Source organism: Marmota flaviventris, chromosome 12 (assembly GCF_047511675.1).
Source record: "Marmota flaviventris isolate mMarFla1 chromosome 12, mMarFla1.hap1, whole genome shotgun sequence".
Lineage (NCBI taxonomy): Eukaryota > Metazoa > Chordata > Mammalia > Rodentia > Sciuridae > Marmota > Marmota flaviventris.
In genome coordinates this window covers 23,041,943-23,065,347 of record NC_092509.1, presented here as the reverse complement: position 1 = coordinate 23,065,347, position 23,405 = coordinate 23,041,943, and the positions used below count along the sequence as shown (strand labels likewise).

The following is a 23,405-nucleotide window of genomic DNA, read 5'->3' as shown; positions in this document are numbered from 1 at the left end:
GGCCCAAGTCACCATGGGGTCTCACGTGGTTATTGCAGTGGCCCCTTGTTTTCTTCAACAGACTGATCATGTCAGGACATCAGTCACACCTATCCCTCCTCTGTGTGGACTGTGCACTGTCTTCAGGCTCATTGGGAGTCCAGGTCATGACTGTGACAACAGACAGCACCTCCTAGCTGTTGTGATGTCCATTGCCCATCTAGTCCCCTCCCCTCCTATGTCACTGCGGCACAGTCCCTCCTTAAACCCTGGCACTTACTTTTCCTTCTGCTCAAATGCCCTCCCCAGCTCCTCGGCTCAGTACTCCTCCTTCAGTCTTGACTTGGTACTGTTTCTTCTTGGTATTGTCTTTTTGGGCTGCCTTATAGGATATTGATAGCAAATTGCTACTCCCACTACTTTTATCTCCTTCCCTGCACTTTTTTTCCCACAGAATTTCTTGCCATATAATATACAAATAAGAATATATATATATATATATATATATATATATATATATATATATATATATATATATATATATATTACTCCTTTGTCTTGTTTTTATTTCCCCACTAAGATGAAAGCTCCGCAAGAGAGAAATTTTAACCCCCCCCTTGGTCACCCACTCACGCCTGGTGGCTAGAATAGCTTGTAGCACCTGCTAGATATTTGTTGAATGTCAAATGAATTGAAGCTCTGTCCCCTTCTGTCACCACCCAGATTTTTATGTATTTATTTCATATCCAGCAACCTTTCTAAGCTTTCTCAAGAGCATGTTTGTATAAGATATAGATGATCTGATTCCTTTAGATTTGCTAAAGCAAGCTTGTAAAACCCTCTGCAGCTGGTGCTGTTGGTCTTTTATTGAGCTTGAATTTATTTCCTTTAGCAGTTATTGATTTAGCCGGGGCTACTGTTTCTGGGTACGACTGCCTGGGTAATGGATACGTACTTACAGTGGAGTTTGTTTTAGCTGTTTTAAATTTACTGTCAGGTCATTCGGTTTGATCCAGCTTATTAATTAAATTGTTCAAATATTCTATATCATCACTGTATTTTTGTCTGTTCTTTAAATTTTCAAAAGAAGAGCCGCTTTTCTGGGAGGAAAAGTGGGGAGAAGGAATCCATTTGTCTGCCCAGTATTCCAGCATTTTCACTACCCTGGAGGACTTTCTGTGGCATTTGTTCCTACTCCGTTTGCCCATGGGAAAGGACAGGGTGAAGAATTATGTTTTAGAATCTCTGTTTCGTGCTGTATCTCCAGCACCAGAGACAGTGTCTGCTCCATAAAGATATCCCTGGTTATTCCGAGCATGGATGGCCGAGTCTTGCACTAGCTCTCAGATGGTACCATGTGGAATTGTGAAATTAGACAGGGCATCCCATGTGCAGCTGCCTTGGAGGAGCACACCATGGTTCTTTCTTGACTCCCTCCCTTAATCAGAACTGCAGGCAGGTAGTGGCAATCTTTGTTGCTTTCTTGTTTCAGAGATTGGGCTGCTTGGTGCTGGGGTGGTTTCTGCAGCAAGGGGTCCTTCTGCTCTCTCTCTGAGCCCAGTCTTCTTCCACCCTAATCCCGTAAGCTCCTGGGCTACTCAGCTCTGACTTTCTGAGTCCTTGTAGTTTTTTGGCATCTGCAGATTTTCTTTCATTTTTGAGTTTTGCTATGTAATTAATTTTTAAAATTTTATTTTTTCTGGCAGTGGAGAGAAGACTTTTAGATTTGCCCAGATGGTTACTGGACTTGAAATATGGTCTTGTGTCTATATTTCTGATTTGTTCCTGATCAGAAAAAGTTCTTTTTCTTTTTTTCTTTTCTCAGTGTTGGGAATTGAAAACAGGGTCTTGTGCGTGCTAAGCAAGCACAGTCACTTTAATTGAAAAGAGCTGGGAGAGTACAACTTTGAATCATTTTTAGTATCTGAAAATATTATTGGTTGTTGACAATTTGATTCCCTCTTCTTCACTTTTTCATTCTTTAGTATTTTGAAGACATTTTTCTGGTGACAGTTGATACTTATTGGATGTTCACTTCTATCCTGGGGACATATCTGTATCTCTTAACATTATGGTTATAATTCAAAATAGCACATTGTGCTTGCTCCCAGACAGAGAAGGATATTAAGTGTCACATCATTACCTGTATTAAATACTTCTCAACATAATTCTCTGAAAGATAAGGAAGTAGCATGGCTACTTTCTAAGCTTTCTCTATTTCTACTAAATTTAGTTGTTTCCGTTCTCTTTGCTTACTTTTCCTTTTCTTTTTCTCTCTGCTTTATTCTGTAAACATAAAAAGGAAGAACAGCCCAATTGGAAGTGAGTGGATGTGTAGATGTAGACCTGCCCCCTCAGGAAGGCTTAAGACTGAATGTCAATTAAGAATATGGAGGTAGCTGGAAGAGTTCAAGAGGGCCTTGTAAGTTTTAGCAACCAAGGGCTGGGGTTGTGGCTCAGTGGTAGAGCACTTGCCTACCACGTGTGAGGCCCTGGGTTTGATTCTCAGTTTGCATATAAATAAAATAAAGGTCCCTTGACAACTGAAAAAATTTTTTTTTAGCAAATAGCCGGATGATAGCAAGTTCTGCATGATCTTTTTCCCTTTTGTCCCACGAGTGTTGCCATTGAGCATGTGGCTTCAGGGGGTATTCAGGGACTATTGGTTGTTCCAAACCAAGCCTTTGAAAGGAAGAGAGATCAGCTTTAGGTCAGTGAGGTGCATAGAGCAGGTAGGTGCCCAGTGTTGGTGAGATTTTCTGAGCAGAACTGGGAACCTGGTCCCAGAAGGTGGGTTCTGCTGTGTCAACTTTTGTCCATGTATCTGGGTCCTGGCATTTGAAGATGGTTGTATCACATTTCCTTTCAAAAGGAGGTTGAGCTACAAGCTAAGGAAACTTGTTATTTACACTCACAGTTTTAACATTTAACAAAGGAAACTTTCTCTAGTGTAGAAGAGCTCTTCAGCTTCCTGGGTGAGATTCCTCAGAGCTTTCTTCCTCATTCTCCAGGGCTCTCTCCACCCTTGCCTTCGCTTCGTGGTGCTATGGGTGTCAGAGGGGGAGTCTCCTGCTCGAGAAGTCAGAGTCCATACCCTTTGCATTCTTCCTCAAAACAGCAATTAACCAGTTCAGCAAACTGGATACGAAATGCTGAAGAATTCTTGAATAAACACATTTCCTTCTCTTAGAAAGTGTTACTACTTTGTTGGACTTCAGTTCATTTTAAAAAGAATTCTTATATCACAAACTAATACATATTCATCCTTCAAACTTTGAAAAATAGAAAAGTCTAATAATTTATTCTTTTTAATAATTCTACCTTGGTGGAATAACTTTTGGTATGTATTCCTCCCAGTTTCTGTTTCCTTGGGTATACAACTTTGTATACCTTCTTCATTATTTTACACATTATATATTAACTTATGTGTTCACACTTTGCTTTTGTCATTAAGATGTGTCATGTCAAAATATTGATGACTTTAAATATGGTGCATCCCAAGATCTGTAGGTGAATCGTTCAAATGCTCCCCTGTTGCTCTTGTTTTAATTTGTCATCTTTATTGCACAGTTGTCCCCTTTGACCCCAGCATAGAATGGCTGTTCTCACCTCCTCCCTCTGCTTCAGCCTCCCCATCTTTCTTGCTGACCCATGAACACTCCAGACTCACTCCTGGGCTTTTGCACTCAGCAAATCTGGGGTCTGGTATCCTCTCTTCCCCAAAGAGCTGCATGCCTCCTTCCTCTGCCCCAGGACACCCGTGCCACCATTCGCCTTGTCAGGGAGCCTCCTTGACTGCTCTGTTAACAGGAGCAGCCATCTCCGTGTGCTTTCTGCACTTTGTCTTTTAGCATTTGGGAGCATCTGGGTTTTTAAACTGATGCTTACCGTGTCTCCCCTCACTGCAGGTGAGCCCTGCTAGGGGAGGGGTTTTGCCATTTTTTTCACTTCTGTATCCCAAGTGTTAACACCTGCCTTGCACATAGCATGTGCCAGGTCCATAGATTTGAATAAAGGACCATGTGAAGGAGCAGCTGTGTAGGCTGGAGGTGGGCACATTCTTGAAGATTCTGACCCATGACACCTATAATGAAATTGACACCTGTCTCCGTGTTTTGAGTTGTTTTCCAAGAAGAAATGCATAAAGGCCTCTTTCCCAGCAACCTTTAGCATGTGATGTCTTATTAATGCTTTTCATTTTGCCAATCCAGTAGTTGGCAAAAATGAGATTCTTTTCCTATTTTCTATTACAATTGCACACTTTATTTTTACAGCCACCTGGTACAAGAATTTTAGTCCTGTATGTCTCCCTTATTAGAAAAAGAAATCTTTCCTTAAACTTTTTTCAAACTCCTATCCCAAGCCTCAGGCCAGGGACACTGTGATGGTCTCTGAATAGCCAAGTTTCACTTCCCGGTGCCAAGGAGGGGCCTAACCAATGCCAGAGAAAATCTGGATTCTCTTAGCAAATCCAAAGACAGATAGCTGAGGAAAGACAGCCCTGGGGTCTTCAACATGCTGGACAGACCCCTCCACTGATTGACCTGTGCCCTGATTATCTGCTGAAAGTGAGCAAAGATGCCATGTTTTCATCTGACTTTTATTACTGAAATAATTTCATAATCATTATTGCAAACTTGGAATATACAAAAAGGTCAAAGAAAAAAGTAACCAAGAGTCCAAAACAATTTTCTTTTTTTTGTGGTCTGGAGATCGAACCCAGGGCCTTGTGTACACAAGGTAGGCACTCTACCAACTGAGCTATCCCCAGTCCTAAAACAATTATTTTTGATATTTATTTATTAAAGTTTTTCTCAACATTTTTGCTGGTCTTTTCCTCACATATTTTTATATAAATCTAATAATCCAATGTAAGCTTGCAGCAGTGTTCACATCTAAAGCATAACAACCTATTTTTTTCATTAATGATTTTTTTTCAGTATACTCTTTGCAATTTCATGCCTGCGTGACATCCTGTGCATTTGGATAAGTCTCACATCATTTCTTGTTGAATGGAAAGTTATTACATAATCCTATAAGTATCTTAATGTATCACCCTTTCTCAGATTTTAGGGTCCTGTTTATGGGATAAGTTCTCAGAAGTGAATTTGTTGTGTTAAAGGGCTTGGATATTTTTACTGCTGTTATCAAATGGTTTTTCAAAAGAATTGTCCATTTGCACAGTTGATGGTAATGTTTGTAAGTGGAGCTGGTTTATGACCATTCATTTATATCATGTGAAAATGGGTCATCTGCCTTATCCCTTTTGGACCTGGAACGGTTGGAACTTCATTTAGAATAAACACTGATAAAAGCTAAAATAACTCTAATGGTTGTGGTTCAACAGTCTCCCCTGGCAGCTTGTTGCAAATTTTAATAGCCTAAGGGGGTATATTTCCTTTTATTTTCTTCTCCCCTCTGCTATTTTCCTTCCTCCCTCCAGGTTTAAAACATGTTTTCCTGGCTACAGTTAAGCCTCAGTACTTCTTGTTCTGTCTTTGTTGATTAATGAGCATAATTGACCCCTGTTGTCTCTATTATACGATCCACAGCAATTTGTTTTTATGTAGCAGTTATTTTCTGAGCTGTCACAAAAAATGCCTTACAAAGAGAGCTCATTATCAGCCCAAAGGAAAGGAATTTTAAGTGATGAAGTGAATAAATGTCCCTAAGAGGAGGAGGAGGAGGAAAAGTCTAAGCCTTTTCAATGTTCAAGGAAAATAGTGAGTTTTGGGGGCAGAATCACTAATTATTGCTTAAACTGTACCCAGCAAGTCTTGATTATATCTAGAAATTATTTGATTAAAAATGGCTCCCCACAGTCACTGTGGGGACCTGGGCATATGCAGGGTTGAATGTAGACCCAGGCAAACATGGAACATGACATTGTGTGGAGTGGGTTGAAACCCATTAGAAGCTGGTGTAGAAAACCCAGCTAAATGTCTATATTTAAGAAATAGAATGACAGAAGGTTAGAAAGTTTTATCTGAATAGATATTTATTGTATTGAATATCCAAATGCGGTGTTATATCAGTATCAGAAAATGCTTTACTTTATATCTGTTTAGCACCCATGATCTCATGAGCTCACAAAATTAACCAAGGAAGGAACAGAGGTCCAGGGAGGAGACACAGAAGAAGGTCTTGACCCTTACAAAGCCAGCCTGCCAGGCAGATAGGACCCTGGTGTTGGGGGCATTCACCTGGTCTTCATGGATTGAGTTGGGATGTTTCTAACCCTGTTACACTCTTCTCCTAGTAAAAGAAAAGAATTAACCACAAAGAGATGGAAAGAAAATCCTAGGGAGCAACAGTAAGATCATTAGAAATGGCAGCTCTGAGTCATAGAGTATGACAGCCAGAGGGAGCCTTGAAGCTTTGCTCTTTATTTTGTGGTCTCATAGATGCAGAAAGTCAGGCATATGTTTATTTTCACCATGGTCCACCCATTGACCCGCAGAACTGAAGCTAAAACCAGCCCTCCTGTTTTCTGATTCAGTGCCTTCTGTGCTGTCAAGAAACTTGTGACCATACCGAAGGTCTTGAGGGCTCATGGTCCCTTGTACTCTGATACATGAACAGGCAGATTGGCTCCAAAACAATTCCAAACTGTGCTCACAGTGCAGTGTTCTATCAATTGTAAAACAAACTCAAATTCCATTACCTTATTTAAGGCATTCTTTGTTTTATGTGAAAATATTCGAAGTACCTTAGTTTTGTCCCTTCCAGAAACCTCTGATGCAAGAGCCATTTAGCAGGAGGGACAGCCCTGAGGAGAAAAACATTAGTGGAAACACAGGCAGAAGAACTTCAGGAACCACTTTGAAATTACCTGAAAAGAGAATATAATATTTGGAAGTATCGTGTCACTTTGTTGAAAGAAATGAGTTGTCAGTCTTTGTAGAATGAAATAGATGTCTTAAGAAAAATGAGGACATTCCTGCTGCTGCTGGTCAGTGGGGCATGGGTGGGTCAGAGGTCAGTCTTTGGAACCAGAGGAGAGCTATTTTCTTGGTTAATAGCTCTCTCTGCAATCCTGGGCCAGGGGGTGGACAGTAAATTGAACTTAGCTAATAAAAATAACACTTTTGTTTTGGGGGCATATCTTTTTGTTTTGGCAACCATATCTTGAGTTCCTTTAATAATTTCTGTAATTAATTGATCTCTGCACCTGTGGGGATTTAGTAACTTAAAGTCTCAACATGAAGTGAATCTACATTGGTGGGGTTTATGACACTATGGATATGAGAAATTGGGGGACTAGTGTCAAAAGTGTACTTCAGAAGTCCCTGATGGATTTATCTTGCACGCACTTCAACTAATAAAGAAAGTACACTGAATCAAGTGTATGACAGTGACGTTGCTCACATTGTAGTTTAACCACTGTTGGTCTGTACTTCCCATCTCCGTCCATTGTTGACTGGAGAAGTTTAAGCACCTCACCCCTTTTCCTTGATGTTGGCTCATTGGCTTGACTTGGAGGCCTTTTCCTCCCTGAGTGTCTTTCTCATTTTTGAGCCAGGGCTGCTTCCCCTCATCTCCTCCCGTGTCTTCTGTGGTTGCCGTGATGGATACATACTGTGTAATTGCAACCCCCCTCTGCTCCAGAAATGAACTCAGTAAAAGAAAGAAAAATCACACTGCATTTAATTAAATTCAGTGCACGTGAATGGACATTTCTCAAACCCTTTCCTTAGAATCTCCAATTTCCCCCCAAAGCTTCAAGCCAGAGAGGCCCATCTTTCCCAATTCTCCCTTTCCTTCATCCTTGCAGTTCAGTTCCACGACATGGTTTATATTCTTCCTCTTTTGTGTCTTTGAGGGCTTTGTCTCCTTGTTTGTCTTCTGCTCTTTCTTCATTTATTCTTTTAAAAACTATCTCCCAACTGTATTTGTTCCCAATAAATGCTCATTATTTCTTTGAAGATACTGAAAGTAAAGTTGCTGTGCTCTTGGCATTTATAGAAGGGAGGTATCTCTGTCTGTTTCTGCAAAATGGATCGTAAGAATGTTCTGTGTCATTCCTTCTCTCTGCTGTTCTGTACCTGCCAGCAGGTGTCCCGCAGAGCAGCAGGTAAGTTTCCCCTTCTTCAGCTGGTTTCAGGTCCTGCATTGTGATGATGGCACTCCTTGCCTGTATTAGGTGTTTTGCATTTTCCAAAATATTTCATTTGAGCCTTATGAAATCTGATGCTATGAGCCTTGAGGACTCATCCTTCAGGACTTAGACTTGCTCCTCTTATGATTTCAACCACTGACCCATGCTAAGGTTCAGCATTTGTCTGGGATTTGGCTCAGCTAACGTTGGCTCTCTGTGTTTCATCATTCACAGGTTACTCCGGCCAGGACTTTGACTGGGCGGATTATCACAAGCAGCATGGGGCGGAAGAAGCACCTCCCTTCTGCTTTAGAAACGTAAGAAACTTTCATCTTAGCTACTTTTTAAAATCATAGATGTTGTTCACAGTAAGTTTTATAATTTGCTTTCTATTGATGGACCATTTTGGAGTACTACACATGGAACGGAAGCATCACGGAACTTTGTTTTTGAAAAGTAATCTTTCTTTCAGGTTGTGTATTTGTTATGGTAATGCTGGGTTTGTAACAAATTGACACATAAATGTACAGTGTCTTGAACACATGAAAAGTCGATTTCTTGCTTTAGGCGGAGTCCAGGGTGTTCCTGATTAGTGGAGTCTTGGGCTCCATTGGTCACCTGATTGCAAGCAGGTAGGGAAAAAAGGCTAGGAGCTGAGGTCCTGGTTCCAAGCACAGTGGCCTGGTGCTGACACATTCCTCTTCACCTTCTGTTGGTGCGAAATGTCTCTGGACTGCTGTAAGTGAAGTCAAGAAATGGGTCCTGGGTTTCTTTTCCCAGCTGCCGTTCCATGCTGTGGAAGGAGGAGGACAGATATTGGATAGCTACCATCTGTGCCAACATTAGATGTACACTTACCATGTATTGTAATACATGGTAAGTATTTTTTTTTTGCTCTTAAGGCTTATTAAAAAATAGTGTTTTTCCCCTTGATTGCTTTATGAAATACTCTGATTACTAGTAAGATTCAAGTTCAACAGTTTTGTGTTCTGCTTTCTTTAAACTACTTATTCAAAGAGAGCTTATTGGCATAATAATAGGATTTATATGACACAAAGTAGCAATAAGTCATAAGAGGTGGTCTTGTAAAGTAATCTATAAAATTATTCATTTAAGCTTCATCAACCTTAGGAACTATGACAAGGAATATGGAATATTATCTACTTTAAAAATGAAGTGTAAATAGATAGTCTGGTGTGTGTAACATACTGTTAGTGATGAACGTTAACCTCTTAGGCTAAGAACAAAAGGTATAGTTCTCTTGCTTGGAACCTGTAGACACAGCAGTGTGAAGGAGAAACTTGTTTCTGAAGGTGCTGCTGACTCGTTACTTCCCCTATGGTGATTTGACCTTCAGGGATCACAGAACAGGGAAAGTGAGAGGGGAGAGTGTTGGCTTAATAGAAGTTCAAAACTGAGCTTATATCAAATGCAGATTTTGAAAAATTAAGTGGGTCGATGGCTGGGTCAACTTGTACTCATAAATACAGAAGCAGCTCAGTGGCAGAGATGGGAACTGGAGATCAGGGCCCCTTAAATGACTAACTGGCCTCTCCACTGGCTGTCATTTTTTTCACACAGAAGCGGTTTCTCTGTAGCAGTCAAGGACTGTGTGGTATGTGGTCAGGTGGTCAGTGGGGACAGCTATGTGGCCATGCCCATGAGGATTGCAGCTGGGGAGGCCCAAAGGCTTCCTAGGTCAAGTATCGCCTTGCCTGACTTTTCTCCATGCTGCTGTCACTATCTCAGAATCCACTGGCCTGACCACCTTTCATTAGGACTGTGGATACACCCTGTATCACTCCCACGCCTGTTTGAGATTGTGCTTCCTACCGCACAAGAGAAATATTCCTTTCCTGATTCTTCTCTTTGGGAAGCAAATACATCGCCCCTGTTTCTGTGGTTAGGGAGTACCTCCACCATGACAGTGGTGCTCCACCGAAGCTTCTCTTTCTCTGTCCTTTGCTCTCATTCAGCCTGGAGTCCTCCAAGCGGCTTCTAATGGTGGAACAAGTAGCCACATCACCAGTTGACTTCTGAGCTGATCCAGGATTTAGCTACCAATATTAAATCTGCTTTAATGAATTTGCTGCCGTGTTCATTAGGAATGCCTTTGTTTCTGGCTCTCCGTTTATTTAACAGACAGAATTGTTGTCTGCCTGTTGGCATATGCATTGCATTACTGGTACTTTGCTGAATTTGTTAGCTTGCTTCACGTGCTCCTTAATGGAATGCTTATTATGAATTCATTTTTTAATCACACATCTCATGTGTGCTAGAAGGGAGCTGGTGTGGAATTGGATGCATGGAAGACATTTCCCCCGGGATGTTTAACAATCAGAGGCAGTTAGGAAATGGATCGACACAGCCAAATGCTTAGTAAAATAAACTCATAGGTAACAGTTTTGCTATTGATCCTTTAAATTACCCTCAAGCAGCGAGTTGAAGTGAAAATTGGTTGCATGGTTGTAGCTTTCCCTTATTAAGTAGAATAAAATGCATTTTAACTTACTTAGAGGTTTTTCAGGCAGCTATCGAGTTGTGTTATCAGAAAGAAGCTCAATACATAACATGTGTGGATGAGACAGAATGACTTGCAGAAAAAAATAGCCCACCTAGAATATCTCTGGAAAGGGACAAATTGATTTTTTAACATACAATAGCTACTTCTCTTCAGATTATATAAAGATATAATTTCATTTTTCAACTGAAGTTTTATGAAGGGCAGGTAATGATTCCTTTTCATGAGTCACAGAAATATGTAGTCTCTATGGCTTAATGGGAACCTGTTTACCTTAGTTTATATACTTCAAACTAGATCTGTTTAGAGAGTATTACACGTCCCAGTATAACTTATCTTTTGGGGTGAGTACTGGGCTGGGGATTGAATTTAGGGGCACTTGACCACTGAGCTACATCCCCAGCCCTATTTTGTATTTTATTTAGAGTCAGGGTCTCACTGCATTGCTTAGGGCCTTCCTAAATTGCCAAGACTGGCTTTGAACTCGCCGTCCTCCTGTCTCAGCCTCCTGAGCCACTGGGATTATAGACATGCGCCACTCTGCCTGTCTATAATTTTTTTAATATTTTTTTTTAGTTGTCAGTGGACCTTTATTTATTTATATGTGGTGCTCAGACCCCAACCCAGTGTCTCACACATGCCAGGCTCTACTACTGAGCCACAACCCCAATCCTATTAGAATTTATAGTAGCTAATGATTGGGAAAATTTTCATATTTACTTAAAAATAATGTTAGGAGGGAGTTTTGCTTCAGGTATTGGCTGAGTGAGCTCATATTGAATTGACCCTCCTGTAGGTAGCAACTGGACACTGTACCAAAAACCCCATATGGGGGCAGTGGAGGACAAATCAGAATAGGCCATTGTGGTCAGGGGGAGTGGTCAGAAGGAAGCAGCAGTGTGGCCATTTGTCCCATTCTGAGAACAGCCAGAGTTGGTGAGGTGCGGGATAGCTACAGAGGGATGCAGACCTCACAGTCTTCTGCACTGGTGAAGCATATTGTTGAATTTGGGTGATCACAGGTACTGGAAGTTGAAAGGAGTTTCCCATGGGGAGGGTCAAGAGGGGAAAGTGTAGATCCTGTGTGTAGTGCCCCCTTTCTCTTTGGTTGAATCATGTCTGTGCCAGGATGAGGACAATTACATATGGTATCATCCCTCAGACCCCACTAGCCTAGATGAGGGCAAGAGAACAGGACCGAGAGCTTTCTGCTTCTCAAGATGGACTTTGCAAAATTGGCATCCTTGGTGAGAATATAACACAATCCACTGTCTCCATACCATAATGTTTATAATGTACAAGTTTCAATCCTAAAAAGTTGCTCAAGACAGGGAAAAACTGGAAAATTGATTCATTTCCAATAGGAAAGATATACAGACCAAACCCAGCATGATCCGGATGTTGAAAGTAGCAGATAAATATTGAAAACCCTTCCTGTGACTATCTAAGCTCAGTGATGTGGAACATGGTTCTCAATGTGGTCCCTATACTGGTAGCTGCAGGGTCACCTGAGTATTTGTTGGAAATACAAATTCTTTACCTCCACCTATGATCAACTGCATCAGAAACTGGAGAAGGCTCAGTAGTCTGCTTTTTCAAAAGCTGTCAACATGATTATGTGATATACCTTAAAGTTTGAGAACCATATATGTAAAGGAAAATATCCTCATTATGAATAAAAAGATAGGAATTCCTAAAGAAAAAGTAGAAAATACAAAAAAGAGAAATTTTGAATCAGGTGTGCTGGTACACACCTGTAATCCCAGTGACTTTCGAGGCTGAGGCAGAAGGATTGCAAATTTGAGGTCAGCCTAAACAACTTAGTGAGACACTGTGTACCTGATTTCAATCCTCGGTATTGCAAAAAGAGAGAAATTCTGTAACTGAGAAATACAGTACCTGCAGTAACCAAAATTAATAGCAGAATGGAGATGATAAAGGAAAGAATCCATGACCTTGAATGTAGAAATTATCTGAAGAATAGAGAGAAAAAGATTGGCAAGGAGAAAAAATGACAAGTGAAATATCAGGTGTGTGAGAAATAAGACATGTCTAATTGGAGACACAGTGGAATAAGAAAAAGCAGCACATCACCTAAGAAGCTATCCAGAAGACAAAGAGATGGGGGGAAAAATGCCCAGCATCATTGCTTAATAGGATAAACTAAGTATAAAACCACAGTGAGGTGCCACTAGATCCCGCAGAATGGCTAAATTGTGAAAAGCCCGCAACACCAAGTGCCAATGAGTATTTGTAGCAGTACATTGCTGGGGGAATGTAAAATAGCACGGCCACTTTGGAAGACAATTTGACAGTGCCTTAGACAATTAAACATTTGTCTACCATGTGGTCCACAATCTGATTTCTTGAGAATTGAAAAATTAATGTTAATAGTTTAATTGCATCCTCCCACAATTCATTATTTTTTACTCCTGGGTATCTCATAATGTGGAGGCAGGATCTTCAAAGAAGTAATCAGTGTAAATGAAGTCATATGGCTGAGCCTTAATCCAGTATGACTTGGTGAAGAGAAGTTGGGAGACAGACCTACAGAGAGGGAAGACCCCATGAGGACACAGGGGTCTGCACCCACTGCTGAGAACCTCCTGTCTCCAGGACCATGAAGAAATAATTCTCTGTGGTTTAAACCGCTCAGTCTCTGGTGTTTTGTTATGGCAACCCGAGCAGCTTAGGGTACTTCCATTTCCACAAAATCTTGTATCTGAATGTTTATAGCAACTTTGTTCAGATTCACTGAATATTGGAAAGGGCTCCAGTGTACCTTAACTGGCAAATGGCTGAACTGAGGTATGTCTGTATAAACTACTCAGACATAAAATGGAGCAGACTATTGACTCATGCAGTGACATGGGTGGATCTCAAATGCAGTTTACTAAGAAGCCAGGTTTTAAAGTCTCCACACAGTGTGGTTCCATTCATATGACACTATAAGATAAAATGACAAACTGATAGGAACTAAAAAGAGTTTGGTGATTGAGCATTGAGGAGGGACTGATTATCCAAGGGGGTCAGCACAAGGGAGTTTGGGGGTTGAAGGAACTGTTCTTTTTGTCCTTTGATTGTGGCTATAGACACGTGCCTTGTATTAGTCTAACAGCCCTACCTTCAGGGAACAGCACACCCCAAAGAGTGAATTTTACCATAGGTAAAATTTCAAAAATTAATTTAGGAAGCAAATATGAATAAACAGGACAGAGGGAGAATAAAAATAATTTCAGATTTTAAAAACCGTGGGTGGGTGGGGTGTGGATCCATCACCACTGTATTTTAAGACATGTTAAAGGGCAGTCTTCAAAGAAAACAAGGCCAGGTGGATACTCCATGTGCCCTCTTCAACAACCTCAAATATGCCTAGGTATGATTTTTAGCAAGGAATATAGGAAATCAGGAGAAATGATGTGTGTATCCGTGATCCCGTAGAAGTAAAGGCACGTGCAGAACTGAAAAAAGTGTATTCATATCCTGATTCATTTATCAGGTGCCACTGTTTGCCAAGCAGAGTTCTAGCTTCTGGAGTGCCAAAATAAAACGTGCATGGTTCTTTTTTCACAAATGGGGGGAACAGTGAATGTGCAGACCAGCCCCCTTCCTGTCCTGGGATGAGACGAGGGCGCAAGTCTATCTTCACCCGAGGTGCTCTGCCCTTATCCTGCTGGGTTAGCTCTGGTCTCAGTGCCGGTTCTGTTTCTCTTTCAGACGTCCTTCAGTAGGGGTTTCACAAAGAACATGAAACTGGAAGCCGTGAACCCCCGGAATCCAGGAGAACTCTGTGTGGCCTCTGTGGTCAGCGTGAAGGGGCGGTTGATGTGGCTTCATCTGGAAGGTAGGCCTGGTTGGTGTGCATTCAGCAGAGCTGGGGCCTGTCTGGAGACGGCAGGGTGCAGACATTCACTCCCAGGGAGGGGGGTGAGGGGGTGGCGCGTGGCTTCCCCTGTATTTAAACAGATCTTAAATTATTCAGGGTTCTTAAATAAGTGAAACAAATCAAATATAAATTCACTCAGAGGCTCTCATCTTAACTAATAATTTTGTGAAATGAGATGCTGGTGAGATAATTATGTTTGGAACACAGTGGTCTTTTTACATCTATGATTATAAAAGCTAATGTCACAATTAAATTAATATGAGTCACTAAAAATGGTATTTGAGGTCTTGGTTATTATGAGAATAAAATTATATGTTTGCATTTTAATGTGAATAATACCCTTTAGTTTCTTCTGTGGACCTTTAATTTTTTTCTCAAAATATTATTGGGGGATGACTTTCTCCCCAAATAGATAATAAACAAGATTTACTCTTATTTCTTCAGTGATGTTGAAATTGTTCTTTATAGCCACAGTTTATTTATAAGTGTTCATAAAATTCACAAAGCAATTTTTTTTTTTTTTTTTTTGGTGAATAGAACCTTGATCAGATTTTAGATTTAGGCAGAAGACCATGTTTTCCAGGTATATAGTAAAATATATTTAATATCTAAGGTTTTCCCATCTTTCCATGATTTTTGTAATTTTGGGGTCTTTTTAATTTCACAAAACTCAGTAGTTATTTCAAATAAATAAATAAATAAATAAATATATATATATATATATACACACACACACACACACACACAAAAGATAAGAGCAGCTAATGAGTAGTAAAATATTTAGCTTTCCTGTCTTAAGCATAGTTTAACTCTTATAAGTGCTGATATCACCAGTGGAGAGTGAAGTTTGGAGGGAAGGTCTAGAAATGGGTCCTGATCTCTTCTCATCTTTATTTCCTTAGTAAGCAAGTCTAAAAATGCATAGAAACTTCTCAGATGCTCCTACAAACTCATAAATATTGTAGTAGATTGGAAAATGTAGAGAATGGTCATTTTAGATGCGATTGTGTTGTTAATTCCCAGAACATAGTTTAAAGCACTGATGTGGTTTAGGGTTTCACAATCAATGTGAAATAAATGGTAATTCTCAAAACATTTATTGCTTAGTGGATTTTTCAAGTAGAGCAGCTTCTATTTGGAATGAACAAAAAAGATAGACACAGGCAAAATAGTGGTATTTCTGTAGCAACTGGAACAGAACGTGAATGTCTTCATTGCTGCCTGTAGAGTTGAGTCATCTGCTGTTGGAGACACAAGATCCCTTCTGTGATTTCTGATCACTAAAGCCAACTTGCTCTCTAGCACTGTGCTGAGATGAGTCTTATTTGCATTATTAATTTGAAAACAAAAACGATAAAGTTAGAAGCCTATGTTTCATCATTATTACTTAGCACATTATGGTTCAAATTCTTTGGCAGTCTTTATTTATTTAGCAGTTTCTACTTTCAGTGTGCATTACAGCTGTTAATTACCTAACACAAACAGCACTGAGAGTGTCCTGATTTTTGTAAATGGAGAAACTAGCAAAGCCATTAAGATGTGCCTGGGGTTCATGTCTGCTGCTCTTGATATTTTCTCAATTGCTTTATCCGCTAGGACCATAGAGCTTCCCACTTCTTAAAAAGAGTGCTGGCCAATGTAGAATATGTTTTTAATATTTTTTGATAGTATTTCTCCTTTTTGAATATAAAGTTCTGGTTTATAGCAAAAAAAAAAGGAAGTCAGCTCATGTCAGTTCTTCTTACTCTCTAGAGTACTTTGTGCAGTAATGAAAAGGAGTTAACATTAGGAAACAGATCAGAAAACAGATGATTTGTGTTTCAGAACTTAACTCATATTTTTAAAAAGGGTTTTGAACAATCTGTTGAATATTATATATTACTTATTGAATATCATCTGGAATTATTGGTCAAAATCTTGCATCTGTCTCATCACTGAAAAAAACATGCACAGATAAGGTAAAATTCCAGTCTGACTGCTTGGCCTCGCTTGAGTTTCGTTTTGGGTTCTATTTTGTTTTTCACCTTTATTGAGAATTTGCCTTTTAAAGTGACAACTTAATGGTAGTTATTTCTTGTTATTTTATGTATGTATTTATTTATTGTTATTTTATAGGTACATATAAATAATAAAATTGAATATAATTTATATATATGTATATATTTATAATATATAAAATAACAATCCTGGGGCTAAAATGATAGGAATTCATTATGGTCACTTTGTGACTATTAAATTATTTTATATGATGATTATTTTTCTGATAATAGACCATGTATTTGACACTTAAAACTTAAAATGTACTTTTAACAATTTTATTCATTATTTTTATGCATTTAATTGAGGTCTTTTCAACACATGGCTTAACACTTTAGGTAATTAAAATGATCATTTCTCATTCATATTTGACTTTTCTTGAAGTTCATTCATTCATAGGTATCTATAAAGGATCTATTGTTGAAAAGGTAGCAATGAATAAAGGGTCTGAGATTAAAGTTGTGTTATTTAGGTCCATATGGAGGAACTCTAAGCTCTGACACAGCACGCATAGGAAGTACAGTGTGTGGTGCTGGGGGTTGGTGTTTGGGGACCAGGTGGCGGTTCTCTTATTTTTGCCTTCCACTGTAGATACTCATGTCTATGGTCAGGACGTGATCGTGTAACGTGGGTCAGGGATGTTGCAGCAGTGCATGCTGGCTCCCACATCTGAGCCTCTGCCTTCTCTCAACCAAGTAACTTCCGATTTGTTCCAGGTTGTTCTCTCATGGGACAGACATGGCACACATGTTTCCCTCATGCTACAGGCTCTGGCTCTTTCATTAGGAGAGTTCCCATCATGGTGTTGCCTTCCTTAGCTTCTCTCGTGAGTTCTCCTAGACACGTAACTAAACACAGATGGAGTGTAACACTTATGCCTGGGACCAGAGGTGTTTCAGACTTTGGTTTTTTTAAAATTTTTAAAAATATTTTCACATACATTATGAGATATCTTAGGGATAGGACTCAAATCCAAACATGAAATTCATTTATGTTTCTTGTACACATAGCCTGAAGGTAATTTTGTATGTTCTTTTAAATAATTTTGTGCAAAAATTAGAGATTCCTGGTGTGGAATTTTCTACTTATGGTGTCATGACAACACTGACACAGTTTCTGATCTCAGGGTTTCAGATTAGGGATGCTCTGCCTGTGCATACACAGGCACAACTTCGTTTTACACTGCAAAGGAGGCCCAGTGATTGCAGCCTGCATTTCCAGGGGTTAATGCAGTAGGTCAACAAGACCTTTGACTAGGTCAGACTTTTATCCATAATTCCACAACAGAGAGATTTTATTGAAAAAAAACCCAAAGACCATTATTTTCCTTTTAAATAATTGTAGTAAAGTATATGTGATGTAAAGTTCCTCATGTTAACTAACCTTTTTCAAGTGTGTATTCAGTGGCATCAAGTATGTCCATGCTGTTGGGCCGCCATCACCACCGCCCACCTCCAGAGGTTCCCTCTTACAGAATTGAAGCTGCTCCCATGAAACTAAACTCCACTTCCTTCACCCCAGTTCCTGGCAACCTTTGTTCTGCTTCTTGTTTCTCTGAAGTTACTACTCTAGGGACCTTGTGTGGATGGAATCATACAGCATTTGTGTGAGGACAGCTCTTTGCAGGATTTGCTACTAATAATGATGCTTTTATGTTTACATACTGTTAGTTTATATAATAACCTATCATATGGTCTTTTTGATCCTCAAAACCTGGCCACCTCATCAGCATGTAGGAGGCTCGTGACTTAGGGTTAAAGAATTTGTTGACAGCGAAATGAAAAGAAATCTAGAGAAAATAAAAAATTTTCATGATCAATGTTGGCAAAGCAATTCTAGAAAGTTCAGTCTATGAATTCATGCTTACATATAGCTTTAGGCGATACGTTTTTAGAGTCCAGGAATTGCATTGGTGTATCATGAACTTCACATTCCACATTGGCGAGCACAGTACATGTATGGCCCAGTGCCTGTGTGGTCCCTGATTTCTTCAAGTGCCATCTTGGAGCTCTCTAAGTCTGTAGGGCATTGGGGATGGTGCTGCATTCCTTTTATCCACCCTTAAAGATTGGAATGCAGCAAGACCCCAGGCAGGAGAACATGCCTGCCCTGCCTGGGTTTCTGCACCTGTGTTCTTGGCAGGGATGGTGGGAGGCTGCTGGGGCTTCCTCCTTACCTCTATGTAAGAGGGTTAGTGTGTTCTCCATCTCTTGCTGTGGTTGGTTGGTTCTCTCTCTTTTTTTTTTTTTTTTTTTTAACCTGTGATACTTTCTTTTTCTCTCTTTAAATCTCTCTGTTGTCATTTGTGATCATCTCTGGACTGTTTCCTGTCCTCTCAGCAGCATTTCATCTTCATTGGTCCTCTTTCAAAGTCTCTCCTGTTTTTCAAGAATCCTGGGCCAGGCAGGTTTGGCTTCCCTCAGTCTCCCCTTCTTAGATAAGTTTTCTTGGCTTCACCTTTGTTCTTAGTTCAGGACTCTTCAAAGTCCTTTTTCTCACCCCTCTGCACAGCCTCACTTTATCGGTGACTTCAGATGGCCACTCTGTCGATGAATCCGAGTACCCCACACTGACAATGAGGACATTCACCACCCCATCGTATCCCCTGCAGATGCCTCCACGTGGGCGTCAGTTTAAATACAACCCTGCCTCTGCTCCTCTGGACGGTCCTGCCTGGCTCAGTGGGACCATTATTCTACCCGAGTTAGAAACCACAAAGTCTTCCGAGTTAGAAGCTCTAAAATAATTTTTGACTGTTGCTCTTCCAGGACTCTTCATGACACATTTGTTACTTGGTCCTGATCTCATGTGTGTTGTCTTTTCACTACCACACTGCAATTCAGGTCTCTGTCCCCTTGCCCTCACAATCCCATTGGTATCCTAACTGCTTCCTCTGCCATCTTCTTGGGGTTCTGAGAGTCATCTTTGTGAAATACATTCATGCCTTTCTTGTAATATTCAGTGAGAACATTTCTTACAAATGCAAGTCTAAATTCCATGGCATGGCATTTAACTACCATGTGTCCTGGATTGCGGGGAGGATCTTGAGTTTTTTCTGAGTTCACACAGTCTCTCTTCTTACTTGTACAGCTCTATAAAATGTGTATAATGACAAGACCTACTTTCCAGGACGGTCGTGAGATTGGCTGGGTGTATTGAAAGTCATCGTCGGCATGTCATAGTAAGTCCTCAGTCAGTGGAAGTGGAGTGAGCTCAACTCATTTTTAATGTCCTGCCCTGAAGGAACCTGTGCTCCATCAGGAAGGACCTCTCATTGTGCCTTTAAGCTCCACGAGGTTGGTGTAATGCTCTGAGCCATTACACAGGGCTCTTCCTGTATTAACATCTCACACAGCAGTGTCGCTACAAGACATCGTGTGCGCTTTGATTACTAAATGTTCACTGAAGTAAATGTGTGTTTCTGAACAAAATGCTGTTTTAAGATATAGCAGTCTCTGAAGAAATGCCGCTTTTCCAGTTGAATTTTGAGAGGGTGAGATATTTTACACTTTGAGGCTGAAATTCAAAAACCCCTTGATCAGTTTTTCCTTATGTTTGGCTTGGTTTCAGTGAAAGACCCTCTACATCAGAATCCACTGGGGTCCTGCTAAAATACATATTCCTGAGGGGGCATCCACGTCCCTGGGAGCAAGGGCTAGGAATCAGCACCTCCAAGCCACCCTCCCCCGTGAATTTTACACACAGTAGAGTTTCTAAACAACACGAATAGGTCAAACAGGCAAGGTGTTTCACCTGAGAAATACCTATTTGACCCAATTTTTTTTGTTTAGGAGACTAGGGAAAATCAACGGCCTGTTATTAAGCCTTTCCATAATTTGTGAAGAAGTTAGGTAGTTAATAAGCATTTTGCATACATTTGCAAAAATGAGACAAGGGAAAATAATTATATTTCAAGCCAGGGTGGGTGGTTTTAACATCTTTCAAAAGAGGTATGGCCTCCGGGAAACATTTGTGGGAGAAACTGCTTCCTCAGATTAGGCTGTGGGTGCAGTATTACGTGGACAGATGAAAAATGTGACCCCAGAGCAGGAGCTGCCTGTGGGAAGAGATGGTTAATAGGACCACCTTGTTTTGTTGTGGCCAGGACCAGAGCCGGCTCCGGCTGTCTTCACAGGACATGAGTTATTTGTAAGGCTGTGGATGACAGGCTGGGGGCCTCACCTCTCCAGAGGTTTGACAGAGGAACCAAAACAAAGTTTGAGGTTCCTAGCTGCCATTGTGATGAATGTGACTTTTAGGTGACCACGTTCTCAAGATGCCAGAGCCCTGGAGAGAGAATCTGAACCTGGGCACCTTCCTGCAGAGACAGGGTTATCTGACTCTTTCTTCTGCTTGATATGGGAATTCTGCACATGAGACATGGGGATCTCCTAGGAAGGAAACAGATGCTGGAGAGCCCCACCCAGGGGTAAGAAACTAGAATTACTCACCTCATGCCTTCTAAGGCTCTCAGGTAGATAGTCCAGATTCAAATCCTGCATCTTCCACTGACCAACTGGATCATCTTTTCCTGTAGTTCAAGTTTGCTTATCTATAAAATGGAGATGAAAACAGACCCTATTTTTTTTTATAAAAAGCATTGTTGTGAGGCTCAAACCTATGGAGAAATATGTGTCTGGCATGCAGTAACTGCTCTAAGTGTTTGCTGTTGTGGGAGTGTCTCTGGCTCTCTCCACCCACATGCACACACATGCACACACCCCACATAGAGACCTTTTATTCCCTTCTCTTGTTTGCTTTCTCTTGTTTGCTCTCAGACCATCTTTCCTCTGATACCTTGATCTTGCCAGTTACTTTTGCCCGTGTCTTCTTCCTTAGGAGTTGGGCTCCACGGTTGACAAGGGGTTGCTCTGAAAGCTGATTGGTAGCTTGGCGTCTGTACAGGAAAAAAGCCTGGCAGCGGCATGCAGGGTGTCCAGCACCCAGTCCTTGCTTTCTCTGGGACAGTCAGACCCACTTTTCATTCTCCTCAGGCTTCTCCCGTTCACTCCCGAGCCTGCGGGGATTTGGCGTACCCTGTGAGTTGCAGTGGGAAGTTTACAAGTTGGCTCCTTCCCTTAAATACTCTCACCTTCCTTTCCATCCGGGCTTTTAAATGAGATGAAGAGGTTGTTCCAATTCCATTACCAAAGTAAATGAAGATCATTTTCCTTCCTCGAGGTTGACTCTGGGCCACTCTACCCTCCGATTTCTCTTGCCCATGGCACCTGGTAGCATCTCCACTCTCGAGCCCACCCCCGCTTGCCCTCTCCTCTGATTTTGCTGAAAGTGAGGTGATTATATAACTGCATGGAGTCGGCTAGGATTGTGTTCCTGGGAACACACTGAAGTGTCCTTCCAGGTCATCTCCACTTTTCATCCTAACCTTCTGTCTAGAATAGGTCACTGACCTGAAGGCACTGCTCTGTGTCTTTGGTTGGGTTGAGCTGTCATACAAAGCCTCTCCAACAGCAAGGACGAGGAAAACTTTGTCATTTGCTGAATTGAGAACAAAATCCTCTGAAGATGGGAAAAAGCAGGATTATTTTAAAGTTCCGCTGTGATTCTCACAAAAGTCATATTCTTGTCAATTTATTTTGTGAGTGTAGAGTATCTTGTAGCAGTGCAATGATTCGTTGTTATTTAGTTTTATTTTCTTTAATGGTAACTTTATCTTATTAGTCTGATCTCAGTGGCAATACCACATTTATGTGCAGGGTTCTTCCTCTCTTCTCTGGATATCTTTTGTTGTGATGTTGTCATTTTGGAGGTTGTGAGGTTGTGTCTGTAAAATAGATAAGTGACAAAGGCACACAAACAGCAAAAGTATCTTTGGTCATATTCTCCATCCTGCTCTGTGATTCGCTATTCCCTGGCAACATGGTTCCTTTCCTATTGTTAGTATTTTGCATTTTCCTCCAGGTTTGTTTTATGCACATATGAATATATGTTATTTCCCCCTTACTAAATAGGTAAGCGCACACTCTGCTTGCATACTTTTTCTTACTTCATAATTCATCTTGGAGATGTTTACATGTAAGCCTATACACAGGTTTCTCATTCTTTTCTATATCTGGGGAACATTCCATCATTTGGACAGACCCTACTTTTTTTATACATAGAAGACCCTACTTTTTTTATTTCCCATAGAAGAATATTTTCAGTTTCCTAATTAATTTTGAGATGAATGTTGTGGATAAGATTGGACATATGGAATCTGTACTGATAGGGTACAGCTTAGACAAAGATTGAGTATGATCTTGAGTTATTCGTAAGGGATTTTTTTTTTCTATAAAATGATAAAAATGAATTGATCTTTAGTGACACATCCAGTTTTGCCTAGGTGCTTTGCATGTATCCTGGAATGAGCAAGGAGGAGCTTTGTGCTCATTTTAATGGATGATTTTGTAAGCTATTGGGTCCCCAACTTGGAAAATAATGATTTTTTTTAAAGATTATTCTGAATCTGGTCAGAGTTATCTAGGTTTATAAGATTGATTCAAGGAAATAAGAATGGGATTTGAAAAGTTTGGGGGTTGGGAAAACTTTCCTGGTTGTTAAATCACCCATGTTTCTATCCACTCTCACTAACAGATGCCTTCATAGGCTAGATTGGGTTGGAAGGAAGCAGGGCTATTAAGTCTCTTGAGAAAAGGGTGGCTGGCCTCTCTAAGCTCAATTGAATGGGAAGCATGATCAGACAATTGTAAAGATGGTAAAACAGCTGTAGTGAGTGGCCTTGTTAATGCATTCGTCATATGTAAGTATGTACTAAAGCATTAATATGATGTGATGTTTGTACCAGAAGAACATTAGAGATGAAAGACAGTTTAGGAGGAACTTGAAATTGAAGTTCACCATATGCTTCCTTTTGAAGTGCTGCT

The 23,405-nt window shown here is 40.5% G+C and overlaps 1 protein-coding gene across 4 annotated transcripts in view; it reads left to right on the top strand.

Annotated features, from left to right (window-relative positions):
- Window positions 1–23,405, top strand: part of Sfmbt2 (Scm like with four mbt domains 2) — a 205,381-nt gene that overhangs the window by 135,121 nt on the left and 46,855 nt on the right. For all 4 annotated transcript variants that reach the window (XM_071599779.1, XM_027944802.2, XM_071599778.1 and 1 more), the window contains 2 exons: window positions 8,312–8,394; window positions 14,316–14,442. In XM_071599779.1, coding sequence (XP_071455880.1) covers window positions 8,312–8,394; window positions 14,316–14,442 — 210 coding nt within the window. The remainder of the gene's footprint in view (window positions 1–8,311; window positions 8,395–14,315; window positions 14,443–23,405) is intronic.